Source organism: Camelina sativa, chromosome 19 (assembly GCF_030686135.1).
Source record: "Camelina sativa cultivar CO46 ecotype springtype chromosome 19, ASM3068613v1".
In the NCBI taxonomy this organism is placed as follows: Eukaryota; Viridiplantae; Streptophyta; class Magnoliopsida; order Brassicales; family Brassicaceae; genus Camelina; species Camelina sativa.
This window is the reverse complement of record NC_141898.1, coordinates 26796065-26819222: the sequence shown is the minus strand read 5'-3', so window position 1 is coordinate 26819222 and position 23158 is coordinate 26796065. Positions and strand designations below refer to the sequence as shown.

At 38.4% G+C, this 23158-nt stretch overlaps 6 protein-coding genes and 1 pseudogene across 14 annotated transcripts; 4 read left to right on the top strand and 3 right to left on the bottom strand.

The window, feature by feature from the left end:
- Nucleotides 1-1737: 1737 nt before the first annotated feature.
- Nucleotides 1738-3586, top strand: LOC104766760 (uncharacterized). The gene is made up of 3 exons (XM_010490706.2): nt 1738-2284; nt 2428-2659; nt 2969-3586. The coding sequence occupies exons 1-3, from the start codon at nt 2057-2059 to the stop codon at nt 3397-3399; spliced, it is 891 nt and encodes a 296-aa protein (XP_010489008.2). The 5' UTR covers nt 1738-2056; the 3' UTR covers nt 3400-3586.
- Nucleotides 3587-4639: 1053 nt separating this feature from the next.
- On the bottom strand, nt 4640-4957 carry LOC104766761 (protein RALF-like 14). The gene is given in 1 exon segment (XM_010490707.1): nt 4640-4957. A coding segment is annotated over 1 exon segment (318 nt).
- Nucleotides 4958-5708: 751 nt separating this feature from the next.
- LOC104768034 (phospholipase A2-beta-like) lies at nt 5709-6943 on the bottom strand. The gene is made up of 4 exons (XM_010491981.3): nt 6775-6943; nt 6606-6642; nt 6374-6493; nt 5709-5984 (listed from the first exon to the last, which is right to left on the bottom strand). The coding sequence occupies exons 1-4, from the start codon at nt 6832-6834 to the stop codon at nt 5722-5724; spliced, it is 480 nt and encodes a 159-aa protein (XP_010490283.2). The 5' UTR covers nt 6835-6943; the 3' UTR covers nt 5709-5721.
- Nucleotides 6944-7508: 565 nt separating this feature from the next.
- On the top strand, nt 7509-12899 carry LOC147921088 (uncharacterized; annotated as a pseudogene).
- Nucleotides 12900-13224: 325 nt separating this feature from the next.
- On the top strand, nt 13225-17084 carry LOC147921087 (transmembrane E3 ubiquitin-protein ligase FLY2). 7 transcript variants are annotated; one of them, XM_087501524.1, is made up of 13 exons: nt 13225-13860; nt 14140-14212; nt 14315-14442; nt 14534-14649; nt 14747-14807; nt 14919-14985; nt 15063-15140; nt 15250-15410; nt 15495-15554; nt 15646-15739; nt 15922-16089; nt 16179-16507; nt 16614-17084. In XM_087501524.1, the coding sequence occupies exons 1-13, from the start codon at nt 13738-13740 to the stop codon at nt 16830-16832; spliced, it is 1677 nt and encodes a 558-aa protein (XP_087357650.1). In that variant the 5' UTR covers nt 13225-13737; the 3' UTR covers nt 16833-17084. The 7 variants fall into 7 exon arrangements, with proteins under 7 accessions (XP_087357650.1, XP_087357649.1, XP_087357653.1 ...); XM_087501523.1 differs by having other exon boundaries at nt 13240-13860; nt 15238-15410; XM_087501527.1 differs by having other exon boundaries at nt 13270-13860; nt 15049-15140.
- Nucleotides 17085-17200: 116 nt separating this feature from the next.
- On the bottom strand, nt 17201-20609 carry LOC147921086 (mitotic checkpoint serine/threonine-protein kinase BUB1). 2 transcript variants are annotated; one of them, XM_087501530.1, is made up of 14 exons: nt 20348-20609; nt 20099-20246; nt 19819-19976; nt 19617-19716; nt 19424-19519; nt 19235-19322; nt 18905-19008; nt 18737-18808; nt 18573-18662; nt 18329-18486; nt 18151-18205; nt 17901-18035; nt 17690-17811; nt 17201-17587 (listed from the first exon to the last, which is right to left on the bottom strand). In XM_087501530.1, the coding sequence occupies exons 1-14, from the start codon at nt 20422-20424 to the stop codon at nt 17398-17400; spliced, it is 1593 nt and encodes a 530-aa protein (XP_087357656.1). In that variant the 5' UTR covers nt 20425-20609; the 3' UTR covers nt 17201-17397. The 2 variants fall into 2 exon arrangements, with proteins under 2 accessions (XP_087357656.1, XP_087357657.1); XM_087501531.1 differs by having other exon boundaries at nt 19617-19707.
- Nucleotides 20610-21040: 431 nt separating this feature from the next.
- Nucleotides 21041-22459, top strand: LOC147921085 (putative protein phosphatase 2C 20). Of its 2 annotated transcripts, none has more exons than XM_087501522.1 (3): nt 21041-21299; nt 21748-21990; nt 22198-22459. In XM_087501522.1, exons 1-3 carry the CDS (start codon nt 21267-21269, stop codon nt 22333-22335), a joined length of 414 nt encoding a protein of 137 aa, XP_087357648.1. In that variant the 5' UTR covers nt 21041-21266; the 3' UTR covers nt 22336-22459. The 2 variants fall into 2 exon arrangements, with proteins under 2 accessions (XP_087357648.1, XP_087357647.1); XM_087501521.1 differs by having other exon boundaries at nt 21096-21311.
- The last annotated feature ends 699 nt before the right edge of the window (nt 22460-23158 follow it).

The window sequence follows — 23158 nt, the reverse complement described above, 5'->3', positions numbered from 1 at the left end:
TTAAATCATTCTTCAAAAATCTGATCGTTTAGGATCGTGACCATATCTCTAACGTATTATACCATCAATCTTTAGTTAGTTTTTTTTAGTTTTACTAAGATTTTTTAACGTGTCTGTATATCCTAACCAAAACTAGGTTTAGATCTCATGCACACAAAAATTAGTGGAGTTTTGATTTGTCAAGTAATGTAAATTTTATGTATCCAATAGGCCCAGAAAGCCCACTTGATCGTAGCCATCACCGTAGAAATTCAGATTTGTAGTTGTACACTGGAGAGACGTCACTTGGAAAATAACCTATACAATTTTTAACTATATGAATGAATCAAAATCTAGGATGATCATCAACTCAGGTGATATCGAGGAATCTTTAGCCGAGTTTTCCTACTTAACTAGAAAAAGTTATTTCTGGACCTATATAAAAAAACTATGTTTTTGTATAATCTTAATCCCAATACTTGTAAGAAAACTTTTAAAGCAAAAATAATGGCAAAGAGAAGCTTATCTTCTTCTTCTTCTTTTTTTTTTTCTTAAACAATGTGAAAGAAGCTTATTCAACGAATTTTAGATATTTCCTGAATCTTGTGACAATTAACTAATTAATTGAATATACTCATTTTATAACAAAGAATTTTCAGCGCTTACAATTACAATTTGCTTGTCAAATATTGCAGACTTGATCAATAACAAAGCAACAAAAATGACAAGGTATTGCCAAGTGTTGATACTTGCAATGCAAGTAACTATCAAATAATGTGTAGATTTGAATATAGGAGTATAGGACTAACTCATTCATATCTTTTCTATATTTTTTTAATTAAAAAACAAACGTGTGACTGTGACGTAATTAGGTATGGAAAAAAACACAAGCAAGAGAAGTTGTACACCGAGAGATCGATGAGTTGATCATCAAATTCTTAAGCATTTATAGATCCTAAATGAAGTTGGTTCCCTTGTCTCGTTCGTTTGCGTAAGATGTTTAAAATGTAAATTCCAAAACCGCAGATTTACACGTACGACGATTGTTCTTACTTCTTAGAGTTCGTATATGAGGTTTGTGCTTTACATTTCTTTTTTTGTACGTTTCTATAAAGAAAATGTTGAGTTGATTTTTATCTTATTATGCATAGCATAGAAATGGAAATAGATTGAATATAAAATAGAGGGCTAGCTAGGTGGTTTCCCGTTTATTCATGCATCAGTTAAATCATGTGATCATTCACGAGTAAATTTTTTTCATATCGATCTAGTAGACCATTAGTTAATCACATGTCGACTGTGGTTTTTACCTATCAATTTATTCGAATGTTTGTATGACTAAAATATGTCTACATGCATATTATAAAAAAAGGACTCGTCCAAGCTCCTAATCTGGTTTAAAAGGTAGATTCCACCGGATAATGTGTGGGATTGACTCATTTTGACATCACTTTACAACAACGAAAAAAGACTCATTTTGACCGCCCTTTGTTTTTATACATATTTATAGTAAATATATTTCATTTATAGTCAAATTTTTTCTTTTCTTTTCAAGAGTAATAAACATTACATGCATGGATGAGCGTATGAAAATTATAAGTGTATCAAGGAAAGTTTGAATTTCCTAAATTATATTTATTTTTCCCGAATTTCCAAAATGAACTTTTGTTTTTGTTTTTGTTTCTGTAGTAAGATAAAACTTTTAGTTAGTATTATCCATTTTCACTTTTTAAAGAGAATCTTTTGTTTTATATAAATAGGAAACAATTCATATTGAGAGTATATCCATCGGCATCCGGATATGTACTGAAGAAGGGTCCTCACGAGATTAGTCATGCTGACATGGAAACTAGCTGTCTTGAGCAATCATTCATCTCAGAGATCAGACACCTCCTCCAACCATAACTCGACGCGTCACCTTCCGCGGCGCCATGTATCTGTTTCTCTGATTCTCTCCCCACCCATTATATAATCTCCTCCTATTTTCTTCTTCTTTTTTGTCCAACTCTAAAAACAAAAACATAAAACAACAAATACTATTTGCTCTATTCTTTAAGAAAGAAAAAAAAAACCTCCGATGGATCGGCAAAATTCTGATGACATCATGAGGTTTCTTGATGGAATGGCTAGCTCCGACGACGTTCTTTTCGGTTTTCTCGACGAAGGAAACCAGTCACCCGAGGATTTCTCTGACTCCGGTAACCTTAACGGCGGTGGAGACGATGACGACGACAATAATAACATCAACAATTGCAATTCTGAAGAAAACAAAGCTTTTTGGCAGGAACAAGAACAACTTCTTCAGGTAATTAACTTTTTTTACCAAAAAAAAAATATTTTAATTACCAAACAAAAGTAAAATCTTGTAAACAAATTATTTTTGTCATTTTTTAGCCAAATCATTTGGTGTCTAAATATGTTTTTGTTTTTTTTTTGGAAATTGTGTAGGGGACACTGTATAGGACAAGTACGATTGAGACGAAGATTAGACAAGCGACGAAAGAAGCCTTGAAACAAGTTAAATCTAAGGGTCTTCTTTATTGTGTCTGCCGGCGACCAGTGGACGGCGGTTGCCGGAGTTGCTTACGTGTTGAGATCTCTAGACACCTCAGAGATGTTGCCAGCTACGATTGCGTCATCTCCAAATCTAAATGGAGAAGCTCTCAAGACATCCCTGCAGGTACAACCATACACACATGCAAATGTGTTTTTTTATTATTTAAAAAAAAAAAAAAAGACTGGTTCTGAATTATTTAGCCATCGTTTTCATTTCTTCAAAGGGAATATCTAAGATAATTATTTTAAAAATTGGAAGAAGATGATTATGTCCACAAGACAAACACGAAAGATTTTTTTCAGACCCTTTCTTTTTTATGTGTTACTTAATTATGTATCAAGCAAAAATCGGATATTGTCTACACCCTACATTTATTATAGATGTTTTTTCTTGGACCATATACTTAATGTTTTTTTTTATAATTAATATCAGGGGAACACGAGTTTTTAGAGATCGTTGACCGATCGGGTTCGAAGAAAGGCGAGATGAGAGTAGTGATCGAGTTATCGTTTAGGGCTGAGTTCGAGATTGCAAAAGGCAGTGAAGAGTATAAAAGACTAGTCAGCCGATTGCCGGAGGTTTACGTGGGAAAAACCGAGAGGCTTCGATCTCTGATCAAGATATTGTGCATTGCTGCGAAAAAGTGCTTGAGAGACAAGAAAATGCATATGGCTCCTTGGAGAAAACACAAGTACATGCAAGCCAAGTGGCTTGGCACGTGCGACCGATCTAGCTCCTTGGAAGCGGCGGTTTCCGAGGCGATGGAGCCGGAGAATTGGGTGCCGGTGGCGAAGCCTAGGGTTTCTATGTTGAACTACGATGGTCTCTTCTCCCCCGGTCCGACCGCTGTATCCGTCGTGTGATATTTTGTATTTCTTAATATATGGCTTGTAATTATTAATTGATTAGGGTGAGTGTTAATTACGATTTTCGGATTTGAAATGGTCTCAGCGACTCTGGTCCGGTACCTGACATTGTGTAGTAACTAACTAGTAAGTGACAAAAGGCTGGTTTGATAAGAAATGAGATCTTTGTGAATTTTTTTTTGAAGTTATTGTATATATAATGTATACGTACAAGTAACTAAATTTCACTTTTTACATAAATATTATACATTTTGAGTTCTGAGTTATACGAAATTTTCATTCATATTAAGAGATATCGTAAGACTGGGTGTGCATATGTTGTAATGCAACTAAAAGACTGTATTTGTTAATCTCATAGTTTGCAACTTCATAAGTCAGAACAACAACATAATTAGTTTTTTTGAACCGGTTTGAGTTTAAAAATTAGAAGCATGAAGAATTAAAATTATGCAGTTGATGAGTTGAACCTAGGACCTAGGATTCAGAATCACATGCATGGCTTAAAGCCTTAAACTAAATAATCATCCTCAAGAGATCTATAATTGAGCCCAAGCACAGGCTTGATGAGCAACACAGCAACACTGTATTAACTTTTGGATCAGAATGCGTGGTTTTTTGTTTGTCTGTTTACATGTGTTTATCTATATAGACCTTATCCACCAAATTTACATTTCTTTCGTATATTTGTGAATAATATTTAAATTTTAAATTTATTTATTGAACCTAATAAATATTACTAGTAAATTATTTATCCACACGCATACTGAATACACATACACCTTTAAGTACATTCAATAAAAATATACAGCGTTACATATCACTAAAAAAAAATTGGAACTTTTTGAACACCATTTCAAAGCAATAATAGTCACATCGTTACTATTTGTTTAATTTAATATGTTTTCAACTACCATCTGTCTAATTAATTAACTCTAAAATTAATTTCAAGTCAACCTCCAATCGTATTCTACCATCCAATTATCGATTATATTCAAAAATGTAATTGACCGCATTAAAAAAAAAAGGCTCAACAATGTGACCAATTCTGATTCGTTACTCTATTTGTAAAAAGGACAACAATCTCTAAACAGAATAAAACTGATTCAAAGAAAAAAAATAATAATATGAATTTGTACCCTAAATGACACAGTCCACAATTTAGTAATAAACACGTTTCATTTTAATTTCCGCTATAGTACCATTATCTAGAATCTAGATGATAGACATGAGGCGTACGTTAATCCGTAAACCGGTGACAATTTGTAGAGACAAGACAACCTCTTCGATATGGGTGATCCCGTCCACCTGGATCCGGTTGACCATGTCGCTTGTCTTGTAAGTTGTCCTTCAATGCATCGTAGCTTATATATCTCGACGCTTGAAGAATCCTACGGCTGGCTGACCACATCCAAACTTGATGACCTCATTTTCAAGATTTCTTTCTGTCCACCGTCATGGATTTCCCACTCAACGGGTCACATTCGATCTGTCGAGATCGGACCAACGCTGGAAATAAAGCCACCGAGATGATTACGTAGAGGATTAAGAGCTTCATAGTATCATTCTTCATCGAGAGGGTCAAACGGAGAGTAAATGATCTGATTAACTAGAAGTTTTGTAATTAAGCACTTTATTATAATTGTTTTTTTTTCCTAGCTACGTTTAGTTAATTCTAGGGTCAGTTTATGTTGCAACATGTATTCGTTTCTTTATTTTCTTACTCCTTAGTTCATCAGATATTTGATACAGTATTTTCGTTTTCCTCTTTTTGATGAGTAAAAATGTAGTCTTCTTACCATTACCATTGGAGGGGATAATTTAAATTAGGATTCTCAAAGTTCTTATTTTACAAAAAGTATATCATATACTAATTAAAAAAACTAAAGAGACCCAAAAATATAACCCACCATTGGACTTGCCCTTACAATAATTAAATTATAATCTTGATTCTCTGAACTTGCTTTGCCTCATGGTCAATTTGCATATTGTTGTGGACAAAGAGATTAGAAATAGTTCTTCTTGTGTTATGTACAAAACTAGCTAGGGTTGTGATTCCTGAACCTTTAAACTTTGATAGTGATAAACCAAGAGTCAAAAGATCATATATAAAACAAAAAGAATAGAGACGAGTTTCCGATCAAGACTTGCATTGTATATAGCATAGATTCACGTGGTATGCCATGGCTTCATAGATGTGTCTCAAGATTTACATGTTAAATCATTCAATGGTCTAAATCTATTCGTGACTTGCAATTGCAATGATATATTATATATGTTTTTTGTTGGACAAACAAGAGCAATTGCAATAATTAAAAGTCATCACCAATTAGTAAAAAACTTTACGAGGTACGCTTTAGTTCCAACACAAATGTGATACCTCCAAGACCAGAGTAAATATATATCATTACATAACTGACTGAATAAGATCCCGATATCCATTCCTTGATTTACCGTAGGTATTACTACTGAATAGGGGCACTGTTTGGCGAAGCCGACCTTTTCGTCTTTGGATTGTTTTATCGAGTTGCTTAGACTGTTTACGCATAGCTGGAACTTCTTATGGCAGCTTATGTTAGTCATACCTGCAAAATTGGAATCAGGGTAAGCGTGTGCATTTAAATGTGGTAAACTATAGCTTGAGAACGATGAATCAGAACAACATGGAAAATGAAGACTGATATGATAAGATCCCAAAAGCAGTAGATTCACTTGGGATATCAGAGCCTAGATGATGATGGCCTTAAGAGATTATCATACTCGACATCCTAGCACTACTCTGCATTACACAATTTGACGTGGCAGACCAGATTGACGGCATTCTCAAATCCAAAGTCTAATCAAGTCAAGTTACATTCTCAAGTTACATTTTTACAGTTATATGTTAATTTCAGTTTATCTTCTTAAACAATAAGAAGAGGATCGGATTAATAGACATATATATATATATATAGCAATCCGGATTGATATATACCTTTTGACCCAACACAATGGTCATGGACCATACAACAAGCATCAAGATCATCGCAAGGCTCTTCACCAGGACATCCAAAGTGTCCAAACCCACAATACTTGCCATATCGAATAGAAATAGCTGAAACAAAGAACATAAGAAAGTGAGTAGTTAAGAAGCTAATTAAAACAAGGATCCTGAAAAAAAATATGAAAAAACCAAATAATCAAACTTGAGAAATAAGTAATCTTACTGTCACAATTCTGTGTAGTGCAAGTTCTTGTACACTCCTGTGACACAATTTGATTCGAAAAAGAAAAATCCAATTGATTAAAGTGTGTTAAGGGTTCTCTCAGAAATCAGGAGAGGCATGTGTGTATAAAGAGAAGTGAAATAATTAAACACAGAGAATCAAATCGAACCTTGCTGTGAACGACACCAACGAGGACAGTGATGAAGAAAGCCGCCCCGAAACGAATCATCACCGTCGTCGTCTCGTAGATGTTTGTGGATTTTTAGGGTAAATCGTCGTCGTTATCTTTTTCGCCAAGGTTTTCTAGTTGGTCTTCCTGTTTTGTCGCACATACCAATTTTTTTTTTATTACTTTTTTTCTTCTAGAGTCAACTCAAATAAATGTATTAAATATATTTTTTGAAAAATTTACTAGCTGCAAAAAATTAAAATTACAACAGTATGATTATGATATATCAGTTTCTGAAACAAAATAAACAGAAAGTATAACTCAAAAAGAATATTCACTTTTCTGAATATCTGTTTTTAATTTCAGCATAAATTCTTCAAATTTACATTTTTCCAATCCTTTTTTTTGGTAATAATTATAGATGAGAAAACATGTAAAAATTATACTCCGTATTATTTGTTTTAATAAAATATATAATGATTTTTTTTTATGACGGTTGAAATATTTATACAGTTGACTAGTTATCAATTTATTTTTAAAATTATTATAATGTTTTGGGGGAATTAAGAAAAAAAAAGAGCTTTTAAACAGAAGACAAAAAAAAAAAAAAAAAAAAAAAAGAGCCCGAGCAGAGAGATCATCTTCAAAGAGTGGTCGATGAGATGATGAGAGTAAGCAAAGTGTTGTGAATTGGGTATCGTTTCTTTATTATATAAAGAATACTGAAGCAAAAAATGACGGCTAGGATTGGCGATTTGGAGCAGCAGATATTGACTGAGCAAGATGCGATTATGATGGATATCGGCATCAGGGTTAGGCCGCCGGGTGATCCGCCAGATGCTGTGGGGAATTGGGTACAAAAGGTTGTAGGGAGTAACGCGGGTGGGATGTTAGCACCGGAGACAGTGTTGGATGATGAGTTTGTCACGGCGCGAGTGACTTTGGAGTTTCCGAATGGGGCAAATGGAGAACCAGTGATCACAATAGGGCAGAAGGTGTTGGATGCTATGCATGGCCTCTGGAAGCAGTGTATGATTGTCAAGGTTCTAGGCAAGCATGTTGGTATTGCGGTGCTAAGTAGGAGACTTCGGGAGATGTGGAAACCTAAAGGGGCGATGTATGTCATGGATCTACCACGCCAATTTTTTATGGTTCGTTTTGAAAAAGAGGAAGAATACTTGGCAGCTCTATCTTGTGGGCCATGGCGAGTGTTTGGTAGTTACCTGATGGTACAGGCATGGTCGCCGGAGTTTGACCCATTGAAAGATGAGATTGTCACGACACCGGTGTGGCTTCGGCTGTCTAACATACCTGTCAGTTTCTATCATCGCTCGATTTTGATGAGTATTGCTCGGGGATTGGGTAAACCTATACGAGTGGACCTTACTACGTTGCAGTGTGAAATGGGTCGTTTTGCAAGAATATGTGTGGAAGTTGATTTGAGGAATCCGCTCAAAGGTTCAATTATGGTGAATGGGGAGCGTTATTTTGTGTCGTATGAGGGTTTATCTAACATCTGTTAGGGTTGTGGTCTCTACGGTCATATGATTCATGCTTGTCCTCTACGGGTTCAGGAACCATCGGTTGCGATGGTTGCACCGGCTGTAGTGGTGGAGGTGACCGCACCTGTGCAGACGGATGATGGGTTTACGGAGGTTCGACGTGGTGGGAGAAAGGTAGGACCATCGCAGAACAAGACTGCGTTCACGACAGGTGGTTCCGGAACAGTTTTGGAAAGAAATCTCCGGGAAATCCCGCAGCAGGAGAGAGGGAATGTAAATCTGGCTAACAGATTTGATGGGTTAGATGTGGAAGATATGCTCCCTGATTCAAGGGATTCAATTATTCATTTTGGTTCAAATAAGGAGAATGAGTATCATTCCCCACAGATTCGTGGAGTCAAGAGTGTGGTGCAAGGTAAGACTGGTCTACCGAAGGCGGGTTTAGCGAAAGAAAAAGGTCTTTTACGGGATGGGCCAAAAAATAATAAGGCCCAATTGTCTAAAGTAGAGAATCATGGTTTTAAAAGGCAACAAAAACACAACCGACCTGTTAGAGGTTTGGTTTTTGGGCCCATTAGGGAGGAGAATCCTCTTCTCGCGAGTGGTAAGAGGTTGCGTGTCGAAACAGAGAGTTTCGGGAGACCGGGAGGCGTGTTTACGACTGGAGGTGGGGATCGAATGCTGATTTCTGGGACGGATGAGGTCGATTCAGAGTCGCAAGGCATGGTTAGGTTGGGTTCTGGTGATGAGGAGACATCGCAGGTTATGGAGGAGTCGGGTGGATTGTCTAAGGGAGAGACAATCCCACTACGTCAATAATGTTTGTCCCCGGTAGTTTTACGCTGCTTAGGTGAATTGATGATGAATTGTTTATTGTGGAATTGCCGGGGGGTAATTAAACCCAATTTTCTCCAATCTATTAGATACTTGTTGAAGAAAAATCCAACCGATGTCTTGGCGTTGTTCGAAACACATGTTGGTGGTGATCGGGCTGGTTGAATATGTCAGGGGTTAGGCTTTGAAAACTCCTTTCCTGTGGATGCAGATGGCCAAAGGGGTGGGTTGTGGCTCTTGTGGAGGTCGGGGATAGGTACGGTTTCTATCATTGAGTCTGCGGAGCAATATATATATGCGAAAGTGGAGAATGGATCGGATTCTTTACATTTGATTGTCGTGTATGCGGCACCGACAGTCAGCAGACGAAGTGGGTTGTGGACACAGCTTCATAATGTTATTCAATTGGTTGATGGACCATTGATGATTGGTGGAGATTTTAATACAATCGTTCGCCTTGATGAGAGGGTTGGGGGCAACGAGAGGCTGTCTTCAGATTCTTTGGCATTCAGGGATTGGATTAATGCCGAGTCTTTGATTGACATGGGTTTTCGCGGGAATAGTTTTACATGGAAGCGAGGGAGAGTTGAACAACATTTTGTGGCTAAGAGATTAGACAGGGTGTTGTGCTGTGCGGAAACACGATTGCAATGGCCGGAGGCGTCAGTGGCTCATCTTCCGTTTTTAGCTTCTGATCATGCTCCGTTGTACATACAATTGTGCCCAGTAGTTAGTATGGATCCTAGGAGAAGACCATTTCGATTCGAAGCAGCATGTATGAGCCATTTGAGTTTTAACGAATTAGTCTCTTCGTCGTGGCGTCGAGATATGTCGACCCTGGAAGTTCTGGATTCTCTACGTGTGACGCTGAAAAAATGGAATAAGGAAGTTTTTGGAGATGTGATCAAGAAAAAAGAGGGTTTGCTGGGAGAAATAAAAATGGTTCAGGACCTGCTGGAGTTCTCTCACACTGATGCTTTGTTACACAAGGAAGAGACTTTGCTTCAAGAGCTGGATACAGTTTTGGAGCAGGAAGAAACATTGTGGTTTCAAAAGTCACGAGAGAGATGGATTGTCCATGGAGATCGTAATACGAGTTACTTTCACACCTCGACGGTTATTAGGCGACGTCGGAATCGGATTGAGGCTTTGAGAGATGATTCTGGGCAATGGTGTACGGATCCACAGGAGTTGGAACAACTGGCACTTACTTATTACAAGCGCCTTTACTCTTTAGATGATCTTGATGCGGTAGTCGAGAGTTTGCCAAGGGAAGGGTTCCAGAGTCTTTCTCGTGAGGAACAGTTGAGTTTGAGCAAACCTTTTACTGCGGAGGAGGTAGAGTTTGCAGTGAGGAGCATGGGCCAATTTAAAGCGCCTGGTCCGGATGGATATCAGCCAGTCTTTTATCAGCGGTGTTGGGATATAGTGGGGGAGTCTGTGGTCTCGTTTGTGCTCCGGTTCTTTGAGACAGGGAAGCTAGAGACAGGTCTAAATGATGCGTTGGTGGTGTTATTGGTGAAGGTGGAGAAGCCGGAAAGAATAACACAATTCAGACCAATTAGTCTCTGTAATGTGTTGTTCAAAATATTGACAAAGGTTATGGTGCTGCGCCTTAAGAAACTGATGACAAATTTGATAGGACCGGCTCAATCTAGCTTCATTCCTGGTCGTTTAAGTACAGATAACATAGTGATTGTACAAGAGGTTGTCCATTCGATGAAAAGGAAGAAGGGAAGAAGAGGATGGATGCTTCTTAAACTGGATTTGGAGAAAGCTTATGACCGCATTCGTTGGGATTTTCTTCAAGATACCATAGTAGCTGCTGGGTTATCAGAGAATTGGGTGCATTGGATCATGCAGGGTGTTACGGGTTCGTCTATGAATATTCTTTGGAATGGTGAGAAAATTGAGGCCTTTCAACCATTGCAGGGATTGCGCCAAGGGGATTCGTTGTCCCCGTATTTGTTTGTTCTCTGTCTTGAACGTCTGTGTCATTTGATAGAGTCTGCTATTGGCCGGAAAGAATGGAAACCTATACGGCTTTCTCAAGGCGGTCCGATGCTTTCTCATATCTGCTTTGCAGATGATTTGATATTGTTTGCTGAAGCCTCTGTATCGCAAATTAGAGTTATCAGACGGGTGTTAGAACGTTTTTGTGTAGCTTCAGGGCAGAAAGTAAGTCTGGAGAAGTCTAAAATATTTTTCTCAGAGAATGTGTCTAGGGACTTGGGGAAGCTTACCAGCGATGAAAGTGGGATCAAGGCTACCAAGGATTTAGGTAAGTACCTTGGAATGCCTATTCTGCAAAAGAGACTAAATAAGGAGACCTTTGGGGAAGTCTTAGCAAGAGTATCTTCGAAATTAGCGGGATGGAAGGGTAAATGTTTGAGTTTAGCGGGCCGCCTTACACTTACCAAAGCTGTGCTTATGTCTATTCCGGTTCACACCATGAGTGTCATTTCTATGCCGAAGAGCTTATTGAAGGAGTTGGATAGAGTGTCGCGTTCGTTTCTCTGGGGTAGTATAGTGGAAAAAAAGAAACAACATCTAGTTGCTAGGAAGAAGGTTTGTTTACCAAAGAAACAAGGAGGGATTGGGCTCCGAGAGATTGCAGCGATGAATAGAGCTTTGTTGGCGAAGCTAGGTTGGAGATTACTTCAGGACTCGGATAGCTTGTGGGCTCGTGTACTAAGAAGTAAATATAAGGTGGGGTGTATGCAGAACACCTCGTGGTTATCACCTAAGTCGACTTGGTCGTCTACGTGGCGTAGTGTAGCTCTGAGTATTCGGGAGGTTATCAGTTTGGGACACAGTTGGGTGCTAGGGAATGGTGCTACCATTCGCTTTTGGCAGGACAGGTGGCTCACGAATAAGCAGCTCAGTGATGGTTTGGCTGGGGTGTTATCAGAGGAATGTTTAAAGGCACCAGTTCAGGACTTTTGGCAAGATGGTGTGGGTTGGAATCTTGGCCCGTTGTTGCCTCATCTCTCTGAGGATTCCAGACTATGGCTGGGAGCTATTGTAGTTGACAAGGTTACCGGAGCTATAGATCGTTTGTCTTGGGGGACGAGCTCTGATGGGTCGTTTAGGGTCACTTCGGCCTATAAGTTGATCACACGGAGTAATAGACCAGAATCGGATATGGTTGCTTTCTGGTCCCGGGTGTGGCGTGTAGTGGCTCCGGAGAGAGTCAGAGTTTTCTTATGGCTAGTGGGAAATCAAGCTATCATGACGAATGCAGAAAGGTTTCGACGACATATCTCTGATTCCTCTGTTTGTCAAGTTTGCAAGGGCGGAGATGAAGATATTATGCACATACTACGGGATTGTCCAGCGATGTCGGGGGTTTGGAGGAGGTTAGTACCTGCGCGGAGGCATACACAGTTTTTTGGAACTTCTTTGTTTGAATGGTTGTATGAGAATTTGAATGGAGATTGGTCTACCTTGTTTGCTATGTCGGTATGGTGGGGATGGAAGTGGAGATGCGGGAATGTTTTTCGTGTTAATGGTAAGTGTCGTGATCGAGTACAATTTTTAAAAGACTTGGCCAAGGAGGTGTCGGTGGCCTCGTTGGAGACTAGCGGGTTCACACACAAACCGACACGAGTGGAGAGGTTGATCGCTTGGAAACCTCCGCGAGAGGGATGGTTAAAGTTGAACACAGATGGTGATGCTCAAGGCACAACCGGGTTGGCCACAGCTGCTGGGGTGCTGCGTGATGAGACAGGAGGTTGGATATGTGGTTTCGCGGTGAACATAGGAATATGCTCGACTACTTTGGCATAGTTGTGGGGGGTATACTATGTTCTTCATACTGCTTGGGGTAAGGGAGTGTCTCGATTGGAGGTGGAGGTTGATTCTGAAGTGGTAGTCGGTTTTTTTCAGACAGGGATAAGTGTTGTGCATCCACTGTCGTTCCTGGTACGTTTGTGCCATGACTTTATATCAAGGGACTGGAGCGTCCGTATTTCACATGTGTATAGAGAAGGTAATCGTCTTGCGAATGGATTAGCTTCCTATGTTTACTCTTTATATTTAGGTTTTCATGCTCTGGCGGTAGTTCTAAGTAGTGTTGCTTCAATTTTATCAGATGATGCTCATGGTACTACACGTCCAAGACAGATTTGTATTTAATTTTATGTTATGAATAATCATAGGAGACTCTCCCAACAAAAAAAAATCTTCAAAGAGTGAAACTTTTACAAAGGAAACTCCTTTTCATCTTTTTCTGCTCTCCAAACATAAAAAGTTTTCAACTTTCACTCAAAATCGAGGAATCGATACAGAGAGAGTAGATTCTCAATAGGAAGGACCACCATTTTTCAAAGTCGATTTGCTTGATTGATTGATACCACAAATTAACAGAACAATTGCAAGAGTTTGTTTCTCTGTCATAATCTCTTCTAGTTGCGGTGTTTGGTGCAGACGACGACAATATAATCTTGTATTGGGCAGTTGTTTTGTTGGGCTCTCACTTTCTCTCTCTGTTCAGCCCGATTTGATTCTTCGTTTCTTTCTTGTTTGACTTCACTTGAAGCAAAAGCAACCTCCGTTTTATTGATCTCTTCTTCTTCTTCTTGGCTCCTTTGATGAATCGTCGGCATTGTGATTTTGGGGTTGTGATATGAGGAAGCTGGGGGTTTGGGGATTAGGGTTCCTCTGCTTTTCGATTTGGTTTGCCGTTTTGCTGCAACAAGCTCACGGATTGAGACCCATTAGGGAGACAGCTCGATCCTGGGGTGATGAGGTTTGTGTTGATTTGATTGATGGTCCTGCTTCCATTTGCTTTTCAATGTTCCTTGATTTTGTATCCGCGCTATGTCTTTGATTCATTTGCTGTTCAATGCGTTCGTTGACTTGATTACCTTATTTATGGAGAGACTAGAGAGAGAATAGCTGTTGCAATAGTTGGAACTTCTGATAGCTCAGAATCTAGGATGGGAATAAGACTGCAGTTTTAGGAAATTGTGTGTTTGAGTCTGTGACTGGAAGGCTGAGAGATTGTTTTTTTTGTGATCTTTTGCAGTGGCTCTTTGGCAAAAAAGAAAAAGGCGGAGCAGGACCTTTTTCTGCTTGGAATATAACAGGAACATATAGAGGTTTTTTGTGACATTCTTCATTTTGCTTCTGCCTCAGTTTATCATATTCTTTGCTGAGGGATGCTGTTGAAGCTCATTGATTTTCCGTGATGTCTGATTCAGGCACCTGGAAGTTTCTAGATACTGTAAATAGCTCTTCAAAGTTCCCATATTTCAGAAAAGAAAGCGGTAACTCTCTCATTGAATTAGTGACAAGTCCAACAAAAATAACTGGTGTACATTATGTTCAGGTCAATAGCTCTTTATTAATAGTCTGCATATCTTTAAAAAAAAGAACTTTGCAAAATCAGAACTTGGTTGTTAACTTTTATTGCGGAACAGGGTGCAGTTGTTTTCCATGATGTATTTGACAATGAACACAATGTGGGTGGTGCCCAAATTAAAGTGGAAGGTGTATATATTTGGCCCTTTAGACAGCTCCGTCTTGTTGCTAACAGGTATAACTAAGATCATTGATTTACTTATTGCTTTTCAAGATCCAGTACTGGGAGGGTTTCTTTAGTTAAGGTCTGTAAGTGTTTAATGATTCATCAGCGGAAAGAAGGGTGATTCAGGACTAGAAGACGATTATCTTCTCTCCAACCCCTATCACCTGGTAATGCATGATGTGATCCACTTTGCCGCAAGATGATTCTTCGTTACCTTTATTCGATGCGTTAAAATGTTCGGAGAGCTTATTAGTGTCAACTTTTCTTCTGTCGGACAGCTTGGAATTTTTTCCTCCCAAGTATTTCAAGAATCTCCAAGAGACAGAATATTGAAAAAGAAAACTTGTGAGTAGGATTTGGATTTGTTTCCATATGTGTTACACTTGTGCTACATTTGACCTTCATTAGTGTTGTATTCACAGCTCCAATATATGAGATGGAGAAGCACTGCAATATCGAAATAGCAGCTCAAATTTCCCAAACCGTTTCTAGTGAAAACAGTATGTATGCCTTCTTTTGTCTTCTAACATTTGAGGTTGAAATGATGATGCTAGCTCAGTTCTTGCCTTCTTAGTTTAATTTAGTCTTGACTTTTAGTTATTTTGGTAGATGGGGGGGACAAAGATCACTATCATATCGACGGATTGATGGAAAGTCCTGCAGTAGATGATGACGGAGATTGTTTTTCTCCCTTGTCGCTGAATGCGACCTCCGTAAACGTTGAAGTCTATTATAACAAAGCTGTGAACTATACATTGATGGTCACTTTTGTATCCTTTGTTCTAACCTCTTTCCATTCCATTATAACATGGACACACTTTTTAGCGAATTCCTTAACTTGTTATTGTACTTAGGTCTCGTTCCTACAGGTTCTTTTGTTGATCCGACAAATGGAGCATAGTAACACACAATCCGTAAGATTCTTGCTTTTTTGTTAGTCTGATTTGTTTTTTTAGAAGAGACCAGATGCTAACTTTGGAATAACTCTTCTTATATGTATGCAAGGGTGCTGCAAAGGTCTCTATAGTAATGATCGGGCAACAAGCCATCATGGATTCTTATTTATGCCTTTTACATCTCACAGCTGGGATTTTAGTTGGTATGTATTTTTAAAAATAATCTCACACTTGTGTTTCCTCTTTGTATAGTATAGATGGTAATCTTCATAGCATTTCATAGTCTGTGTATGCAAATTTGTGGGTTTTCACAGGAAAGATTGAGAAATGCTCATTCTTGACCATTTCATGCTTTTCTGAAGCACTCCATTTTATTCTTATGCAGAATCCCTTTTTAACGCTTTTGCAACGGCTGCGTTCTTCAAGTTTGTAGTGTTTTCGATATTTGAGATGAGATATCTTCTGTCCATATGGAAAGCAACCCGGCCTTCAACCAGTGGTGAGGGCTGGGAAACAATGAGGCGTGAGCTCTCCTTTCTGTACAGCCGTTTCTGTGAGTATTTGATTTTCTTTTGTGTTTGTTCATCAAAGTAAAGGCTCACAGATGTTTGATGTATCTCTCATCGTAATGGTTCTCAACAGATGGAATCCTTCTTGGAGGCATATTGGTAATGTACGAGTTCCACAACTACATGCGGTCGATCCTCCTACTCATGTATTCATTTTGGATTCCCCAGATAGTTGCAAATGTTGTTCGTGATTCTCGAAAGTCTCTGCACCCTTATTATATCATGGGGATGACTGTTACACGACTTGCTATACCCTTGTATGTTTTCGGATGCCCGAAGAACTTCATGCGTGTAGAGCCCAGCAAGGCCTGGTGTGTAGGCCTGTGCGCATTCGTGGGGTTTCAAGCTGCTCTTCTTCTTCTTCAGCATTATTTCGGGTCTCGTTGCTTTGTCCCTCGGAAGGTTTGTTGGTTCTTCTGATGCCTTCTTTTTTAGATCGATAGTAAAATAAATTGCCTAGAGTTGTCTTTACAGGCAAGAGTTGATGTGTTTACTTCTGATTTGGCAGATGCTACCTGAGAAATACAGCTACTACAGAAGATTCGATCATGATGTAAACCGAAGCAGGGACTGCGTAATCTGCATGGCCACGATTGATCTCAGACATCGTATCAATGATTGCATGGTAACGCCGTGCGAGCATATATTCCACTCGGGATGCTTACAGAGATGGATGGATATAAAGATGGAGTGCCCAACATGTCGTCGCCCACTTCCTCCAGCTTAAGCTTCGGTCCCCTAAGAATTGGCTATTATTAACAAACTGCACCCACATTAGTTGTAGGTACAAGCTGCTCGAATATTGATGTTCCAGGCTTTGGCTCCTTGTTTGGTTTCAGACAGGCCTTGGAAAGATATAAGATGAAAACAGAGCATAGATAGAATCTGGCGGAGTAGACATTTGTATGAATTGTGTAATAAGTCTCTTTAATCATTTGGTCATTCTTTCAACATAAATAGAGATTATTTTTGGCTCAAACTTTCTAGCAACGCCAGAGTCTATCTTCTTTAACACTAACAGACGACTATAATCAGCAAGTCAAGAATGACTCTAAAACTGCCATAACTTGGATGTTTTCTTGAATCCCCCATCACTTGCACTTGAAACTTAATTTATTCCTTAATAAATCCCCCCAGACTATTTTAGAATACAAAGTAGGAAATATAGATGTGTTAGAGAGATACATTCAATAATTTGAGAGGCAAACAAAGTCTCTGAATGTTTCTTTCTTTCTTTCTCACTAACATACTACCCACTATACAGAGACTCTTTAATTACTGCGTGAAGATGATTACGAAGAGCATAAAGAGACACGTTGTTTGGAGAGTAACTCGTTGAGCTTCTTCATGAGCTTAGGATCCGCGCATATATACTCTTCCATTGACTTTCTCAGATTCCTCAGTGTCTCTGTGTCATCTTCACATGTCTCTCTGTTGAGCAGCTTCGTGAACAGTTCCTTCCACATATCCACGTTCCAGTATCTGAGCAAAACAACTTAGTGAATTGAATACCAAATCTTTATACCACAGTAATGCTTTTTTATCTGAAAGACAAAATAAGCAATGTTCTTTGATTTTTGAGACCTTTTAAAGGAAGTTCTTGGCAGATTAATGTGGCCACCGTCCAGCGATTGTTTCTTATCGATCTCCATGTAGGTGTTGTGCAGCATCAAGTGGACGATTACACAGAGTCCATAAGTGTCCACCTATATAACACATGAGACCTCGAATGGTTTAAAGTCTAATCACGCAAAGACATAATTCTTGCTGAAACAAAGTGATTTAAAAGACTTGCCTGGAACTTCCAAGGTTTTTTCTCCTTCATCTCCATGCAACGGAAGCCTGAGGTACGACAATCTCCTGTAAACTCAGTGGTTCTAGGAAACAGTCTCAAGTCTATTCCTCTACCCCAGTCAACAAGACAGAGACCCTGAGATAGAAATGATAAATTGCATCAGAGTCTGGACATACACAAATCAGAACGTTGACAAGAAAAAAAAACACACACACAAAAATCAAAACTAGTGGTCGTATAAGGGATAAACCTGATTGCTCGAAGAACCTGTTTTCTCATGGAAGCTTCTCTCAGTTAGGTTTTCTCTGCAAGTAATTCGTGAGGTATCTCAGTCTCTGCCACGATCGTAAACATACAAGTACATGGCTTCATGATCAAAAAGTCTAATCTACAATCTAATCAGCTCTGTTGGAACGGAATAAGCTTACGTAGGGTATCGGATAAGCAGATTGTCTGGCTTGAAATCACCATGAATGATTCCAACACTGTGCAAAGTTTCTAGCATGTACAACATTTCTATTGTGTAATACATGCACAAAACTTCTTCCATGGACTTGCCAACAACGATATACGAGTTTATGACATCCTTAAACCACAAAAAGAAGGTAAATTAAACAGGGAATTATATTTCCGTTTTGTATATTCAGTCCGTAAGAGTCCACAGAAACCTACGTGGAGTGTCCCATGTGATAGATAATCGCAGACAAGTATACTGTAGTCCGAATACACTTGCACTCTCTGAGCCAATCCAAAACTTGATCTCTAACATAGTATGAGAGCAATTAGTACGGTGTGAAACACCTGTGACCTGGTAATATTAATGGAAAAGGACATACTTGGCTCTCTGGGATCCTGCAATCAAGTTGGCGATACATGTGAAATTCCCAAGGAAAAGGTGGCTTTTGTACCTGTGAGAAAGTAGTATATGCAATATGTGATGTGAGCTGTCTGCCAATTGTTCCATTTTGCATCATACTGTATTTGAAAAAACTTGAAGGGTCTACCTTCAGAGCAACTACTTCATCAGGATTGCTGTCAATGTATGCTTTGAACACTTGAGCAAAAGCACCTTTACCAGCACAGCCCTTGATCTGGTACTTCCTTCCACCTAGCAAATAGAAAGAGACCAATGTATTCAAGTTACATTTCTTTTGTCACAGAGAAGAAATATTTTCCCAGGTGAGAACAAAGCGGGAATCAATTCCTTTTACACAAATGAATACATGCCTCAGCCCTTTTCTAATATGAAACAATGCATCTTTAACATTAAAAGAAAACAATTCTTTATTTATCCTGCAAAGGTGATAGACTAGATTAGTATGACAAGAATATACCTATGTCAATGATCTTGTTTCTGGAATAATTCTGCAAAGAAGACAGGTTGGCTTTTCCGGGGAAAACTTTGTTGCTTGCATGGTACCCCTGATGCAAACATAGAGAAAGACACTCAGCGGAGACGCCTCCCTCCCTATATAAGTGAAAATCATGTAAAAAATATCATAAAAAGTTTCCATTTGCCTTACATCATATTTCACAAGCTGGGGTTTAATCTTGTGAATTAAGCTGTTCACAGTGGAGGTTTCCCATGGATTTACAAGACCCGTCTCCAAGTCAGTGGCCTGGTCATCATCATCAATTCTCAACTAAAAGCTAACAAAGTGCAGCAGAGAGACCGAATGTTACTAGCTAATGTTAAACAATACTAAGAAACAAAACCTTTACAAGGGAAGGTGCTTTGGTCCTCTTAGAGATTCTTTGTAAGAACAATGAGTGAGCCTCTTTTAACCTGTGAAATGGTTCAGCTTTCCTACAAATTCTCCAAATGATAGCATAGCAGAAATGAGCAAACAAATCAGCACAAGACACGAAACTATAAAAAAACAAGAGGAAGAGGCCACAAGAAGAAGGAGAAAGAGACCTTGAAAGACCAGTCTGATAAACCGAATTTGCTCTTCGCCACAATCCTTTGACCTCAAGAAAAATAGCATACCATTCATAGAGCAACGAATGCCCTTTGCATATCTCCTTCTCTTCAACTTCTCTATAAACACTCTCGAAATCTTCACATCCCTCAAGCTTATCAAACCAACCACCCAAAAAAAAAATTCAACCAGTTAGTGCGAAATTAAGTAACAATCCCAAACCCTAAAAGTATGCGAAATTCAAACAAAAACAAATTCGATGAGGGTTTTAATTACGTAGAGGAACCAGATCTTGAGGAATCTGATGTCGTTTTGGTACCGAGCATCTTGCTTACAAGTTGAGATACAATCATGGAGAAGCTCATCGAGATCTTCTCCGGAATTTTTACCAGAGTAGAGATCCTCCGTCGCCTTTTTAATCTTCCTGTGAAAACAACATCCCAAAAAAAAAAATCAGAAACCCTTTTTGACACATAATTTCACAATTGATTAGATGAGAAGCAGAGAGGTGAAGTAGTAATTTACAAAAGCCACGGGAAGAGCGGGTCGCCGTCGGCGGTGGAGTTGGATTCACCGGCGGTGTCTTTGTAACCGATTGTCATTTTCGCAGTCGGAGAGAGAGAGAGAGAGAGAGAGAAGAGGGAGTGAAGCTTTTTCAAAAATCAGTTTCGAAATTTGAAATTTGTTGGATCGATTCCCAATAGTGTAAATGGGCCTCTCTGTTGTTGTAGATTATACTGGCCCATGTATCAATCAAGTTAAACACGCAAATGAATAATCCCGACCCACTCGCTGCATGTCCCTTTTTTTACTTTTATGCAAAAAAAAAAAAAAAAAAAAGCCCAAATCGGAGGGTTATTGTCCACGGATTCTAATCTCACGCACTCGACGCGTTTTTGCTGCGTGTGGATTTATATTTGTCAGTTTTTTTTATTCAGATTTGTCTAATTTTTGCATTTTAATTCGTTTACCAATTTGTTCTTGAGCATTACATCAAGATTTTTTTTATAAAAAATATTCGTTTTAATTTGTTACACACATACATGTTGTTGACACAATAACTGGTTTTTTTTTCCGATCAATAATATTTCGAATGACATGAAGTTGTGTACGAAATAACATTTTTTTTATGTTAAAACAATGTTTTATTTTCTTTGTCGGCAACGTGAGAGAATCCATCAAATAATATATATATTAGACAGATCATTGAAGAGAGAATTTGTTTAATTTACTGGATTGATTAAGAAGGATTAATTAGAAAAAAAGAAAAGTCGTCGGCGGACCAAAGTAAGGCAGCAAGCAGCCAATAATGAGATAATTCATAATAGCGTCATCGGCTGGTTCACATGTGACACAACCTTACAAGTCATTTATTACATAAACTTCATCTCTCTTTCTCTGTCTGTCTTTTGAATCATTCACATAATCTCACAAACGCAGAGACATGACAGGCAGAGAGATTCTTCATAAGATGAAGGTATTGCTTCAGGTCAACTCTAACAAGTCTTTTCTATTTTTCTTTTAATAGCGTCTCAAGTTGCTTAATTGAGAAAGTTTCAAGGGGGCAACTTAAGGATCTTGATTTTGTGATCTGATCCTTCTACTTCTCTATATGTCTTGTTCTGTTTCACAACCTATTTTATAATTGTTTTGCTTCACTGTTCTAACTTCTACGTAGAGCCGCTTTAAGGAACCAAATTACCAAGCATTTGACATGTTAATTACTAGAGCTTGTGTTAATCTCGTGATATTTGTGCATTTCCTATTATGCTAGCTCTTTTGGTTAGACATATTATATATTTAGGTACTACAGAACTTTGGATTTATGCATGTGATTTTCGTTTGAAGAGTACTCCAGAGTGTTTATTATACATACGTACCATGGATCTCTTTTAACTTGTTGTTTTTTTTTGGTGTGAGAATAGTTGAAGGCTGGATTCTGCGGATCTGAGACAGGAAGAGGTAAGAGCAAGATGTGGAAGAACGTCGCACACGGTTTTGAGTTTGTGAAAGGCAAAGCATGCCATCCAATGGAGGACTATGTTGTGTCTGAGTTCAAGAAAGTAGACGGCCATGATTTGGGGTTGTTTGCTATCTTTGACGGTCACTTGGGGCATGATGTGGCCAGGTACTTGCAGACCAATCTCTTTGATAACATTCTCAAAGAGGTACGTAATTTGTTATAACTCTCATGTTTTAAGGCATGATTCTGTTTTTTTGGTTTTTGTCAATTAATTTCTAGCTAGCTAGTTGTGTAAATGTTTTTGCGAGTGATGGAATTTGGAAGGTATTTAAGATCGATCTCTTTGCATCTTATCATCATAGTGATGGAATTGATTAATACAATGTTTTTTGACGAGTATTGTATTTAACAGGTGATAACGAACCAAGAAGCTGTGGACGTGATCAAAAGCATAAAAGATCCACAAGCGGCAGCCAAGGAGTTGATAGAAGAAGCAGTCTCTAAGAAAAGCAAAGACGACATCTCTTGTATAGTTGTAAGGTTCCAGTGATCTATAAATTTTACCAATCCAGTGTGTGTGAGAGAGAAACAAAAGACATAAACGCCCAAGAGCTCTTGTAAAAACATATGGCCAAAAGAGAAAGAGTTGTTCCATGCTTGGTTCATGATCCAAATACTCTATCGTCCTCATAGTATGAAAGCGCTAAAACTAAGGAGGTCTATTTACACAGAAGAAATAATATATAGGCTAGAAAGAAAAAATATACTTAAACAGTTGCAAGTTTGATATCCCAAAAAAACCCGTATGTATTAATGATGACAGAGAGGAGAATGTTAAACCTGATTAACCTAGATCCTTAACACATACAAAATACATAAACGATATAATTATTCTAAATTTATTCAAAAATGATTGTAGAATATTCTAGATTCTTCTACAAGAAGTAATCTTGGCTTGCGAAAATACTTCCTAGTGTCGTAGTCAACTTGTTCATGTGTATGTATGTAAATTAACAAGGCCAACATCTATCAAGATCTTTATGTAGTTTTATTCTCTGAAATCATCACATGGGTTAATCTCGGAAGAACATAACTTTCCTCGTTTATGTCACCTTGCCCATTAGAGAAACCGCATGCATCCGTAATAACTATAATTTTGAAAACAAAACAACCACGCACTATGACCATCTCCATTAGACAAATCTAAGAGAGTGTCTTAAGTTAACACATAAATTGTAAAATAACGTTTTTGAAGAATGTGAGATACTAGGTCTAAAGTGTCTTTATTAAGACATTTTTATTGAGTTTGTTATTGGTTTTAAATGTAATGATAAGGCAAATCTGAGTACACACGTTTCAAACTGTACTCATTG